This window comes from Serinus canaria, chromosome 1, assembly GCF_022539315.1.
Source record: "Serinus canaria isolate serCan28SL12 chromosome 1, serCan2020, whole genome shotgun sequence".
In the NCBI taxonomy this organism is placed as follows: Eukaryota; Metazoa; Chordata; class Aves; order Passeriformes; family Fringillidae; genus Serinus; species Serinus canaria.
Genome location: NC_066313.1, coordinates 52,730,142 through 52,745,202, shown reverse-complemented (window position 1 = coordinate 52,745,202; position 15,061 = coordinate 52,730,142). Strand labels below are relative to the sequence as shown.

General features: G+C 37.2%; 1 protein-coding gene across 4 annotated transcripts in view; it reads left to right on the top strand.

Moving 5' to 3' along the window:
* Window positions 1-15,061, top strand: part of FNDC3A (fibronectin type III domain containing 3A) — a 109,391-nt gene that overhangs the window by 29,929 nt on the left and 64,401 nt on the right. For 3 of the 4 annotated variants that reach the window (XM_050970625.1, XM_009102935.4, XM_050970643.1), the window contains one exon: window positions 6,731-6,806. In XM_050970625.1, the coding sequence (XP_050826582.1) occupies window positions 6,731-6,806 (76 nt within the window). Of the gene's footprint in view, window positions 1-6,730; window positions 6,807-15,061 lie in introns of those variants that run through there. The other variant, XM_050970635.1, reaches the window with a different exon arrangement.

Sequence of the window (15,061 nt, the reverse complement as noted above, 5' to 3'; positions counted from 1 at the left end):
ACCAGTTCTTGATTGGCTGTATGGTGTGCATTTATTTGGGAAGGAAGCTTTGGTCTTTAGCCTTTTAAATTTTATTTGAGATCTGCTTTTGCACGTATAATGGTGAGCAAAAGAGAAATGTGTCAAACTTGCTGTGACATCTTTTGAATTTTTGAAGTTAGCTTTTAGAACTCTGTGATTTATTTCATTATTTACTTATCAGGTTTTTTTTTCTTTCACGGGGACAGAAATAGTTTGAACTTCTAATTGTATTTACAGTTTCTGCTTTGGAAAGATGTTGCCTTAAAACAGTGAAGATGTTAATGCTTGGGGATTAGTCCTAATCTGTTTTTGTTTTTCTGCTCTGCAAGTCTTTCACCTCATCTAGAGTCCTTTTCAGAATTAATCCAATTTTGATATTAGTATTTCACAATGATGTCCTTAGGTTTATGTTTCCATCTTTTTTGCTAACCACCTGACAGAGACCAGTTATTAATTGTGCAAGGCTATTTATAGTTAGTCACTTTTTTTCCACTGAAAGTGCCAGGGAAGCTTTTTCCTTCATGTTGCAATGTAAATACACGTTAGTGATGGTGCCACAAGTCTAATGCTGCCTTTCTTTTCTGTCAGGCTGAAATTATTTTGAAACCTGTCAGTCTCCTGGTACATCACTACTTCTGTTAGGAGGATGGATGTTCAAGTAGAGAAGCTTGTAGAAGTGCATATCTTACAGAATGAAGGGTTGGTTTGAATCATTATTTCAATGGAGTTAATGGGTTTTTTGGCCTTAATTATTGTGCAAACAAACATATCCAATACAAGATTAGCTAACTCTGTATTTTAAATTCCATTCTGCCCTCACTGTGCTCCAATGAAGAAATAAGTTAACTGTGTATTCATCCAGCATGAGCTAAATCTTAGGGTGCTTATGAAAGTATTCTGTATACCTAGTGGCAAAGATTAGTAAGATACAAATCATCTGTATTTTGTATTGTTGCTGTTTTGCTTTTGAAAGACACTGCCATGACCATATTGGCAGGGTGAAATACCTCAAAGGATCTTATTTTGGCTTCTGCAGCCTCTGCTTCTTGCTGATAAAAATTACTTCTAGACCTTTATGGAGGTAAGTGTTAACATTTGGCCTTAAGTTCTTCCTTTCTTTGGAGCAGCCTGCTGAGTTAAGGTGGCTGCAGCTCTGCCTTGCACAGCTTTCTCTTCCACCTTTTGTTGCTTGCTTTCTTACAGGGGTTTCTTTATGACTCCAGCCATTTTTATCAAATTCATTTCTTTCATGGTAGAAACAAGCTGAAGACTTGAAAAAAACATTAAACTCCTTTCCTGCTTCAGTCTGCAGAAACATCCTGTATTTTCTCTTGCAGACAGTGAAGAGTTTTACTGAATAAAAAAAGTAACATTGAGCATTCTTCTCTTTGAACATTTGTTCTTCCATTGATTCTTTAGATGCAAGATCTAAATACTTTCCATCCTGCTCACACTGATGTAGTAATAAATCCTGTATGAGACCTTAAGATATAATGATATAAAAATAATTATATCTGTTCATGGTAGTATGTGCAAGTCAGTGTTACATATCTCTGTAGGATGTGATTATACTACTTGAGTTGCAATAAAATTATATTCAATTTGGAATTCTTTAGGGAGAGAATTATTGTATTCTAAAAATCTATTTGCCACATCTGCCCAGCTCAAATTGTGATTTAAGGTGAAGAATAGATTTTCAAAACCACTCTAGAGTGTGTCCCTTATTTAGTCTTTCAAAAAGGCATAATATTGTAGTGCTTCTTCAGGATACTGACTGTAATTGTTTACATATTAGTACTTTAAATGTGCTCTGAATGTTCATGGAGACTCAGACTGTGTCGTCAAATAAGTCAGTTTTAGTAAATCTTTTCTTGCAAACTGGTAAGAGTGATCTCAAGAACAGTTTTCAGATCTGTATGGACCTGTGTTATGCTCAGGACTACCATAGCATGTTCATTATTGCAGGTGACTGTTCCAGCATCTGGGAATGTTCCCAAGTACTGCCTACTTTGCTAATGTAAATGTGGCTTTAGGTAGCACTGATGTGGTCAAGGCAATGTAGCAGTTCTGCCAGGAGAGATTGGGAATATTAAAACCCCTTGGTTTGCGCACTGGGTACAAGGAGATGGGAATTGCCAAGACTTAAAAAATATTGAAGGGGGTGGATAAAATTTATTCAGAACTGTTTTTCAGCAACTCCCATAGCAGAGAAGCTAGGGAATATGTAATTAGTAGGAGACGGTTTTAAAATGTCTGAAAAGAAAATTTCAGGAACTTACTGCCATAGGAGGTTGTGGAGGAAGTTCAAATTGTAAGTGAACACAAAGAGTTTAGGCAAACATATGGACAGTAAGAGGGATGGACTGCCCAAAGTGGCCTGGCTCACACACTCTCCTTAAACAGCATCTCAGTTGATATATTAGAGTCAGAGTGCTTGGCTAGAGGGGCTGCTGACCCAGACCATCAGGTCATTTCTTGTGTTCTTGCTTGGCTTCAGCTTCTGCCGGAGTTCAAACAGCAGTTTCAGGAAATACACACTGAGCTTTCTAATACATGGCATTATTAGTTTTGTTAGAAGGCTTTTTGTTAGGAGGTCTGTGCCAATCTTGGCAATTAAATTAAACTACTACAAAGCTTACTATGTTGCTCATTTGGTTTGGATTTATTTTCTAAAGTAGTCTATATAAAAAAAATTAAGTACCATTGAAAAGTGTGAAATTTCACTTCTAAAACTAACAGTTTTGACAACTGATGTTTCAGGCATTTCAAACTTCAGCCATTCAGTGACCACTTTTTTATTTATGCAACAATTGCTTTTAACATAAGTGTGTATCTGCACTCTTGTATTGTCAACTTGTATGCTAATCTCTGGAAAGAGATTTTGTATTGTTTTTCATCAGGAACTGTATTGAGGTCATGTGGATCATCATTAAACAACTGTTTAAAGGAAACAATTTATAGTCACAGTGGAAATGACATAGAACTAGTTGACCTAATACTCCTATTCCTTAATGGCAATGCCTTAACATGATTTGAGACAAAAATACATTGTCAAAATTCTGAGAGCATTCAAAAATTACACTTTTAAATTTTATTATGTTCCATTATAGTTGGTTGTGCTTTATAAGTACTTGTATGATTCTAGAACTTGTATCAAGGCTTCAGTATCCCAAGTTCACATTATTTTGTTAAGATTGTGAAGTTCTCAATTAGTGTTTTGTCGATTTAGTGAAAGAAATAGCCCTTGAAAAGTGCCCATGCTAAAGGTGCCTCCCACTGAGACTGACTCATCACAAATGAGGTTTTTATCTGAGTATCATAGTTACCTTAGAGGAGCAGGCAAAGGGTAGAATGCATGTCAGCCTTTGAGTAGCAGAACTTTGGGTGCTCTGAGTAAAGCAACAGAATTTGTCACAAAAAGATTGAGGCACAGGAAGAGAGGCTGGATCATCAGATTTTTATGAAGCTTTTCTCTTAGTTCAAGCCAATTTGAATGTTTTACCCAGAAGAGGAAGGAGGTCAAGATCCAGAATATTCAGTGTGAAAGATTCAGGCCCTGATTTTCAGAAGTACTGATGTCAGGGTGCATGAAGTAACATGTTGGCTGATCGGGTGTGCAAGCCTGCACAAGGGCACCTCAAATGAGATGAAAGAGCTGTAAATAAGCAACTCATTGATTTATTGTTTTCCTTTTTTTTTACCTAGAACATGATGCTATGTAAAATCCATGTTACATTTTCCTTTAGAGAAATTTGATCCTTGATTATGTACTGCAGACTTCAATTAGATAAGGGGGAATTCCTGTGAGTAACTGTCAGTCATGTGTACTATCTCTTTTGACCAGAAAGGTACCAATCTCTCTCCATGCATAGCTTTAATTTTTCTTATTTCAAATCATGTCTGCTGAGGTGCAAAGTGTCAGAAATGCCCTTCTCAAAGCTGTGATCACTCAATGGGGTTCAATTGTGATAAAGTTGGTCCAGAAACCCCTTTTGGTCATACACTGTCCCAGCACAAAGACTGCTGAAGTCAGCAGTTCTTGAAACTTCTGAAATTTCAACCCTGATTCAGAATCTTTTTTGGCACACTTGGCAGGAAGTAATAGTTGTAAAATAATAACCTACCTTGTAATAGTTGTAAAATAAAAATGTGAATGCACTACATAAAAGCAAGGCTAAAAGTGGGAGTCAGTGAAATGCAATCAGGCATCAAGTAGGCTAATTGTCCGTTGACAAAAGGCATTCCATTTCCTGTTTCTGGGAACTGAGATCTAGTTAAACTGCATGAAGTTGGTGAGTCTTCCCACCTTTTGGATTGGCAATTGGATGTCATCAGAGATGTGAAAATCTGATGGCATCCTAAGTGTCAGAATGGTGCTGGAATCCATCAGTTGACCTGTTGCTGCTCGTGAGCAGTGCCTGTCTCACTGTTGCACCTTGGCTGCCATGCTGAGCCTTTAGCTTCTCAGAGCAGCTGTGACGTGAGCAACCAAGATGCTCACACAGGAGAAGCTGATTTAACAGAGAACCAGGAGACACAGGACCCACTTGCTGCAGTTGGGCCAGTGTGTGTGTTCCCATGCTCAAATCCTCTGCCAGCTGGACCTCAGGTTTGGATGGCCTGCAGCAAGAAGTCTGGGGAAGAAAAGCCAGCAAGTTCCTACAACAGTATTATTACCCAGATTACCAACCTCAGGCACTCACACAGGGTAAATAGGGACAACTGGGAATACAGTCAATCCACATTCCCTGTTACTTTAAAAGCAGGAATCAAGGGCCAGGCATCACCATAAAGCATTTCTGCTTCTCACAGTTCATATGATGGCAACAGGAATATTGAGCTGAGAATGGTACAGATTGACATGTCAGCTGTAGCCAGAATGGCTCCTCCCAGGAATTTGGGCACCCAAATCAGCCAAAAGAGATGGGCAAATGTAGCTATCCAGCCCACACATAACAGATGGAGAGACATTCTCATGTACCATGAAGCTTTTAGGTCCTTTTATACCAGTCTAAACGTCGAGCTAAAATTTTCAGTTGTAGCAGAGGGAAGAGTATTTCAATGAAATATGTCTTGAAGAAGTTATGCTTGCTTGGGGAGTCCAAAAAGAAATTGTAAGAACTCATCTATTCATATTTCTCTTCTTCATCACATTCTGAAGGTGATGATAGCCAGTTGTTAAAATGCTACCTTCAAACATTTCAAAATAAACTCTGGCAATACAGTATTTTCTGAAGACCTCTAAGTCTTCTTTGAAATTCATTACTAAAATCATCTTGTTTAGATTATATTATGAATGCTAACTGAATTTTACATTGAGCCACACTTCAGAAGATCTGGAAGATGTAATAGCTTGATAAAAATGTAAATATTGATACAGTTCATTATTTTTTCTCAAGCAGCCAAAGCTTCTAGAAAAAACATGTGAAACAAGATAGTATTTTTAAACTGCTTGCTCGAAGCTGAGCTAATCAGTGTTGACTAACACAGCACAAGCTTGAAAATGTGAATGTCTATCATATCTCATCAATATGTTAGTGTTAGAACTTGCCATCTTTTCTTTAATTTGTGAAATTGCTCCATCAGAAAGGGAAGAATTCGTAGGATTTCTGCCATTTTCTTATCCTTTCCTTTGTGTCTGGTATTCCTAAAATGAGTAACACTCAAGTTTCCAGTTCTGAGGGTTTCGGTTGGTTGGTTGTGTTTTTGTAAACATGAAAGAATTTACTTTTTTTTTAGCAATTTAACAAAGTAAATTTTTGGCCATAATACTTAGGAGTTGTGTTTCTAAAGATTTCTTTCCTACTGACTTGTAGAGGGAGGAGGACATAGGCTCTATTTAGATGTGTGCAAGCAAGACTGAAGAACGTTCTGTCCAGAAAGGAAATTATAAAATGCACCTGCTTTTCTACTTTTAAAAGTTTTTTTCTCCTTTTTTCATAATTTTAGCTAGGTTTTTCATGTTAACAAACTTCTTTTCCTCACAGAAGGGCAGGTTTCAAATAAAAGTACAGAAATCTAAAATGGTGACAGGCTTCTGCTTTGGTACAGACTTTCTCTGTTTATTTTGGCTGCTTTGTGCTTTGCTATCATTTCTGCATTGCTTGGGTTTACAAAATTGGGATAACCAGCTTTCCACAAATAAAATTATACCTACTGTTTCATGCTGGACATCTGGTACACTCACTTTGTCATGACTTCCAATTTTTTTTATCCTTAATGAATGTCCAGATATGCTTGGGTCATATAAAGAGGGACATGACACAGTATTTTCCTTGTGTTGAAAACTGTCAAGTGGTTGATGTCAAGCACTGGGAATTCTAGACTTCCTTCTGAAAGTTTACGTAATGGTTTGATTAATGTTGAAGTTAATGCAATTTGTTGAAATAATTTAAGCTGTACAAATAGCTTTTTAATTATACCAAGCAGTTGAGAAAATAAAATTTGTACAGGTACTGTTTTACTTAGTTGTTATTCTCTCCTTCATTCTTTGAAAAATGTTTGTTTAAAAATATCTGTGCTTGTTCTTGCTCTTATCTATTTCTCTGTGGGATGAAGACAGTAAGAAGTGTGGAGTGAAAAATAATGTATTTACTAACCAGAAAAAAAAATTGCTTTTTTCCCAGTAAATTTTTTTTTTTTTTTGCACATACCAGACTTCTGTAACATATTCCCATGTAATGGTTGTAAACACTCTTTTATTTTTAAGGTTATTCTTGTGCAAGTTAATCCAGGGGAAGCATTTACAATAAGAAGAGAAGATGGACAGTTTCAGTGCATTACAGGTAAAGTTGATAAATTTATTTTCATATTTTCTGAGTCTGAATCAGGATTAATAAAAGGCAATTTGTGGTGAAAGTAAAAGAATGACAGAATTTATTTTAAATACAAGAGCTGTTTAAAGACCTAAAAGATTATGTGCTAAGGATCATTGGGATTTAGATTTCACTGCCATAAACCAAGTACTTTTTCTTACATTATATTAAATGAAATTAAATTTCGTGGGGAGGAAAAGGGAGGAACATTTTCAGATTACAAAGCAAGCACGGAAAGGCTGTTGGAGCCACTTCTGACTAAGCTGATTTGTTTCACAGACCTCAAATTAAAAGCTCAAACTGTTAATATGGCTCGAGTTTAGTTTTTTTATTCTTTGCTATCATGTTTTGCTCTTTGCTATCATGTTGTTTCCCTGTCAGTTATTCCACCAAGTTTCTCATTATCTCTAGGAGCCAAATGGCCTTATTTCTGAGTTCTAGCAAGTGCAGCTTCAAAATACAAATGTTTCATCTAAGCATAGCATCCCCTTATGCAGTGGTCAGTTTGGATGTTGTTTTCTATTCCAAATGGCCAGAGCTACCAGTTAAGCAGATCTAGAAGGTACTGGGAGAAATGAGCAATCAGCTATTGCTGCTGCACAGAATACCATTTTACTGCCTTGTAAGAGAGTATGCACAGATTCAGCTATGTGGTCACATTTTTGCTTGTCATCATCTGGGCCAGTGAATCCATCTTTTTTTTTCTTTTTTCCCCCTGGATGTTGGCCCAGCTCCAACAGATACTGTTCTGGGAATTTGAAGCAAATATTTTCCAGTTCCTTTCCCTCTTCTCTCCAGTCTGAGAAGAGCTGAAAGGTCTGCTTTCCAGTGTCATAGGCAGGTCCTTTGGCTACAAAACAACTGATTCAAAGGAGGCCTTAGATGCTAATTAAGTTTATATTGACAGTTCTTGAAGTTTGCATGTCTGTTAGCACCATATTTCAAGACTTTGTGCTGATTGCATGGAATTCTTGCATCCTTTGAGCCACCAATGGATCAGTGTTGCAGCTCACCATTCTATACAACTTACTGTTGACACTTTCCTGGCATAATTGTCTTCAAAGCAGGAATTTTTTAATGAACTGCAAAAAATATTAACATCATATCCTTACAGATATGGTTCTAACCTTCCATGGTACAGCTTTTATTCTTGCCTGGTGCCTCTTGCTTTTGGAGCAGGCAGCTTGCTATTGTGATTTGATTCAGCTGTGGATTTCTTCATCCTTTATATGTGAAAGTGAACATGAGCAAGTTACTAGATGATTGTTTCTGGGACTCACTAAGTGTAAGCTGAGGTACAGTCTTTACCACTTTGCTGAAAAATGGCACTGCAATCTGGAAGAATACATGCCAAATCCGTACCACAGTTTTTGCAAACTTCCTGTTACATAGATATTCTTCTTGTCTTCCCCCCTTCCTGAAGATGGAATTGTGGATTATAGGTAGTAGTAAAATAGGGGTCATAAAGTTATTTTTCATATCTGTGAATTCAGTAATATTTATAGAGAACCTGAGTTGCACCTGATCTTTTGAATACTGCTTTTCTGGTCTGTTCTTGCCACTTCTGAGACATTTCTGTGGTTTTGAGTGCTGTGCCAATGGATCTTTCTGCCTTTTGGGCTGTTTGGTCTATCTTCCTTAAAGAAGAAATTCCCATACTAATTGATGCTGTTCTTTTTTCATTATATGTATTGCAGCTCATGAGGAGTGTCTACTGTTTGGTTTTCTGTGCAGAGATTTGTATAAAACAAACTATTTTAGGTGGTGTAAACTGTAGAGAGCAATTTGGTATTGGTCCTTTTTTGTTCTGCCACAACTTCTCAAACATGGTTTGCCCTTGACTTGTCTACAAAATGCATTATCAGTCTGCAAAATGGGTTACAGCTGCAGGAGTCTATCACATTGTCTTGAAAGTAAGAAAGAAAGCAAACTCACATCAGTTCCTTGATTTTTTCTTCACTGTATGCATTCAGTTGTTAGGTGAAATCATAGTTATAGATGTGGAAATATATAATGAGAATGGTTTGGATAAATGTACAGAGATGTTTATATTTAGAAAGCAAGCATGAAGATGACTCTGACTTAAAAGTCTCTTAAATTCTCTGACTTAAAAGTCTATGCAAAGAACACATGCAGTTTTTTCAGTGATGTATGATATAAAAAATTGAAATTATGTAAATATAGTAACTAAAATGAAAGAGTGGAAGTTGAGAAGTAGTGAAATGTTTATGGATCCTAGATATCAGTGCAGGTAGCCAGATACATTCGTTTGAATGATTCGGTAAGTCACGCTTTCTTGGATAATTCTAAATCTCTCTTGGGCTTTATTGCTGGTCAATTGACCTTGACGTTGTGCTGTCTGCTGAAGTCAATGTGGATTGTTAATAAATCTAACCATAATGTTAATTGTGTTTTTTTGTATCAAATATTTGCCTGTTGGAAACATTCAGATGCTCTGTCAATCTTTGTGCTGTTCTTGTCATCTATTCTATTTTTAAAGAGAACTGTTCTTACTTTGGCAACACTGTACATAGGGTAAAATTCCTCTACCTAAAAATGATGAGAGTTAGTGTCTCTTCAGAAGAAAGGAAAGGTGTGAATAAAGTGACTGTTTAGAGCTGTCCTTGAGTAAATGAAGTAATGAAAACTTAAAGCGCTAATTAATGGAGAAGCACGCGATGCATTTTCTGTGAACTACACTTCTGAAGAAAATGCTGCATTTGCATGCAGGTCTTTGTCTGACTTACCATGTGTCTGCTCTCACAGGTGGTCTGTAAAGCTTTGACTGCTTTGGACCTACATTAAGTGAGAAGCAGCTTCTTACTGTTGTCCTCTTCCATGACAGTGGAATATTGAGTGAAAAGACTCTTAAGAATAATTCCTGGTTTGAAATCCCCTAAGGATGGCAGGAGACCAGTAATGGTTAAGGGACCCTTGATCCTTAGTGACTTCCATTCCTTTATTCTAGTGACCTTTTAATGAATTAAAATAACGTGTATTTTATTCTTTATTTCTGTAGAATAAGAAGCATGGTTACTTTGTATTTCTGTAGTTAGGAGTCTTGGATCATAGTTGGGTTTCTGTTGTCTGTATTTTGACTTAAATACAGCCTTGATTGAGCACTTCTGTATGCCAGTGGCCATATTTTTCACATATTATAAAATATTTTCTTTGCCTGCCTAGTGATTTGTCTGATTGTAACAACTCGTGTTCCCCCTTGATGCAGTTTCAATTTAAACCATTTGTCAGTCTCTAACTTTACAAAAATACCATGCATTCCTTGCTAGATAGATAGGAACTTACCTGTCTGTATAATCATGTGTTAGACCAAAATGTTTATTTTCAAAAGAGGTCTTTAAAATATATGAAAATTTTCTCATATACTAGAAATTTCTCATATACTAGACTTCTGTGGAAACTTTCCTTAAGCCAAAATTTTCTTCTGTTAATATGAAGTAATCAGCTACATTACAGTGATTCAGAAAACCAGGTTTGAAATGTATGAATGGGTTCTCTTTGTAGAAGTGAATTACTGCAGATCACTCATTCATGAATTCTTCCTATTGCAGAATAAATGAATGAAGATGACTCATCTTGAGGACATTTTGTAACAGTCCCAAGTTACAGCTAAAGGCTATTAAATGTTACTTGACACAATAAGAGAGACCATGTTCTATATGTCTCTGCAAAGGAAAATTGCCATTTTCATAATAGAATAAGAAGACTTATGTAAATTAGTATGAGTCATAAATGCTTCATGCTTTGAAATTAAATGAAGTATCGGTATTAAGGTTAGGCTCTGGGATAAAAGTTAAGCAAGCTTAATCTAATTTTTTCTCTTTGAAATAAGAAATAAAATTCTTCTGAAAAGTGTTTTCAAGGAATTCAATAGGAAAAGAAGATGTATCAGTTCTGAGACTACAGTAGTGAAACACAAACTTCAGTTTGTTCTGAAATCAGCTTGAGCTTTGCAAAACCAAACCTGTCCATTACCCAGAATATTTTGTGAATAAAACTGGTACAGAATCATAGAATGGTTTGGGTTGGAAGAGACCTTCAGTGGTCATCTACTTCCAACTCCTCTGCCATAGGGAGGGACCCATTCCACTAGACCAGGTTGCTGAGAGCCCTGTCCTGTCTGGCTTGGAACAGTTCCAGGGATGGAGTATCCACAACTTCTTTGAGCAATCCCTGGCAGTGCCTCATCACCCTCATGAAAATTTCTTTCTTATATCCAATCTAAACCTCCTCTCTTTCAGTTTAAAATGCTGCCTCTTGACCTGTTACAATACGCTCTGATAAAAAGTCTTTCTCCATCTATTTTATAAACCCCTTTATATAATCAACGGCTGCAATAAGGTATCCCCCAGCATTTTCTCTTCTTTAGGCTGAACAATCCCAACTCTCTCGGCCTGTCTTCACCAGAGAAATGCTCCAACCTTCTGACCATTTTTTTGGTCCTCCTCTGGACCCTCTTCAAGTCCATGTCTGTCTTGTGCTGAGGAGCCCAGGATTCCAGGTGGGAGGAGAATCACCTCCCTTGCCCTGCTGGACATGCTGCCTTTGATGCAGCCCAAGATACAGTTGGCTGTCTGGGCTGCGAGTACACATTGCCAGCTTGTGTCTAGTTTTTCATCCACCAGTATCCCCAAGTTTTCTGCAGGGCAGCTTTTAATCTGTTTTCTGCTCTTTTCTGCTGTCAGGCTTGGTGTGGTTTTGATTGTTTACAGATACTGTTACAGCAGCCAGACTGAGCATCTTAAAATCTGAAAGTAACTGCTATTTAAGTACATTTGAAGCAAAACCTCCTACATTTATCTTGTTCAAATATGATCTTGTGCTTTGGTGTTGAGTTTTATTTTAACATTGGAAGTGGTTAAAGACCTATCATAAATTCTGTATGAGTTGCCACAGACCCCTGAGAAAGGGACTTTGTTAGTTGCTAATGGTCATTGAGAGATGCTTCCCTCACAAGACCACCATAGCTTATTATCAAATCCTAAACCACTGTGGTAAGTGGAGGAAGTGTGTGCTGTCATTCTGTGATGATTTTATAATGCACAGAGATACCTGGCGCTGCAGTAGTGGTCACATTTATAGACTTACAGGCTGACATCACCTGTAGAAATACCATATCTAGTTTGTGAAATTACTTGGTATCCACATTAGCACTGGGCAAAGTTTAGGAATAAAAGAACATTTATTTAAATACACAGCTCTCTAGTAATGGAACAAACTAGCAAAAGCAAGAAACACTAATAAGAGTTCTCTCCTAGAGCATATCTAGTCTTCTAGGTAGCTTAATGGTCTGAGTAATGGACCCCTTACAAGTAAACCCAGATGTGTATTACAGAGATCTAGTGCATTGGTTTTCCTGCTTCCATTAAGAACAGCCTACTGAAGTCAGCCAGAGAAGCTGCTCTGGGTGCTCTTTTTCTTTCTGTAGCCTGAGAAGAAACTAATTTTTCATCCTTGTTTCTATTTATCTGTTTCTCATTTCTAAATACTGAAAAGCTGCATGAAAACATGTGTAAGTTTATTTGCTTTACTTTTCATCTTTAATGATGATTTGCAGCTTTTCTCCACAGTAGCCTTCTGAAAATAGATGTAAGGTTTTATGTATCAGTTAATTAAAAAAAAATCTAAAAACCCCCTCAAAACAACCTCACCCTAAATGGTAAATTATTTCAGTTATCATCTCCATTCCTGTAGAAGACTAAAGATATTATGTAAGGCTGAAACTGGATATGGATACTTAGATTAACTTCCTTTTCTGCATAATAATTTTAGGATCTCTACTGGAAGTATTTAGAGGGCCTTTATAAAAGGCATGAGGGAAGCTAGGACAAATCAAGTGAAAATATGGGGTCAGAGCAAGTTACAGTGATTTGCAGCTAATTAATTCTTGGTTAAGGATGTCTGTACAGAGGGTCAGCGCTGAATCTATAGAAGTAGCTTAACTCTAAACCACCTCTTTTTGGGAATGACCTTCAATATACACATTTTTTTAAAAATTAAAGTTTTTTCTATTTCTAGATATCTGCACTCAAACTAAAAATAATATTAGTGTTGGCCAGCTATGTGGGAGTATGACTGCAGAGGAGACATAATTCCATTTTGTATTGAAACAAGATAATGAGGGAAAGTGGTCACAAAGCGTGGTTGTAACAGCTTGATTTGGAGCTGTCTCATTCCAAAATAATTTTAAGTAGGAGCTGCTCTTTTTATAGCTTAGATTGATAAACAGGGTGCATGAATGCCCTTGCAAATATTGTTGAAGACTTAACCATTCCACCTTTTACTGGTAGGTTAGCCTAAAAATATGATTGAAATGTGGCAAATACCCTTCTGGTAAGGTAAAGAAATGATGATGTATTTAAGCCCTCACGGCAGTGCATGTAGAATGTTCATGTGTTGGCTTTGACACGTAGCACAAGTTCAGTCCGTAAGTCAAGTACTATTGGCAGGTAAAATTTGCCTGTGAGCCCTGCTGCTGCAGCTCTTCTAGTGCAACTGCTGAACCAAAGCTGGGTTCAGATACATCTCCTTGATTCTGGAGGCCCTCTTGCAGTAGGGCAGAGGCAGTCTTCTAGAGTCACAACCATCTTTCAAATTTGTTGTGCTAACTCAATGAAAATTTCAGAGTAGTGCAAAATAAGGTCATTCTCTGGACAAGAATAAAACACAGCAAATCCAGAACTCTGTTCTTTTAGATTGGCCTCTCTCTGCTCTGAGAGTGACCATGAGAATTAACCTCATAACAGAGCTCCCTCAGCCTTCTCTGGGAACTGCCTGACCTTGTCCTCCATTAATTCTGATGACTGATCAGGTCTTTGTGGTCCCAGTCTCATCGAGCCATTAAAGAAGCAGGCAGGGATGACACAAGATGCTGTTATTGGAAAAACTTACTTTATCATGCTGCTTTTCTGCCAGAACAGCTCACATTACTGTTATGCCTACTTTGTTGGTGTTATAAATACTAGACTTCTAAAACATTCTATTCCCAGAACAAATTGAATTTGGTAAAAGTTTGATTGAAAAGCAAACTAGACTTGTTTTATCCTCTTCTGCAGTAGCAAATTAAAGAAAAAAAAAAGGGAATGCATTAATTCATATCTCTCATGATGTTGATTGTAGTGTGTCTTAGGAAAAACATAGTTTTCTGCCATTGATTTCTGTTGAAAATGTGTTAAAGAGAGTCAATATCTTTATATGGACAAATCATGTCTAATATTTTTTGGCTTGGTTATTTCTCATTTTTCTAATAGATTTTTTTAACTTTTGTTCTATCTTATTTCATGCATTCTGATATGTAAGTTCATAAAGTACTATATTCATTGTAAAGTGTTCAGTTAGGTTCTCCCTTTCCTGTTTGATTTTCCAGTATATTCAGATCGGGTAATCTTCTCTTGTATCTTCTTTAATCTTCTCCTTTATTCCTTTTTTTGACTACACTGCAATCTCCGCACTGCAAACTCAGCCTGACTGTAGGAAGGTTCTGGAGACATTTTGCTTGAAATATCAGTGCTTCAGCTGCATACTGAAGTCATCTAATTTTAGGTGTCTGAATGTGTGTTTCTATATGTGGCCTTGAATCTAAGCTCCCATTGAAACTAGTGAAGATTTAGTCACTAGGTGTAGTGCTTTTCAGCTGACATCAGTTCGCACTCAATAGCTCTCCAGGCTCCACTGTCTGTACCGAGTAGGTCTCCACTTGCTATAATGGGAGTTTGAAGTCCTAACTTGCATGCAGACATATAATTTTAGATACCTAAATGAGATGTCTCCGTTTTGTAACTAAAGCCTGGCTGTTATAAGCTGAAATAAATAAGGCTACATCCTGAAAGTGCCTCATTTAGGTGTGTTGATTCACAATTGTAGCCTCAGTGAATGTCTTTGTCTTCAAGCACCTGAACTGTTTGAGCTCATCCATTTCCATTTTACAAGGATGGTAGTACTGGTTCTTGGAGATGCATGTTGGGAATGAATATATAGCCCTAAGTTGCAGTTGGAGAATGCCCCTAGAACTTGGTTTCCATTACTCTAGTCAGACTTGTCTAGCCCCCAAGGCTGTGAAGTAATAACTCAAGCTGCTGAGATTCAGGTACTGTTATTGCCTCAGTCTGGAATCGGTTGGATGAGCCTTGTATGAAGCATGTTAGGCTTGACAGGTTTGTGTCTGGCAATATTATAATATTCCCAGGGCACTGCAATCAGTTAATCTG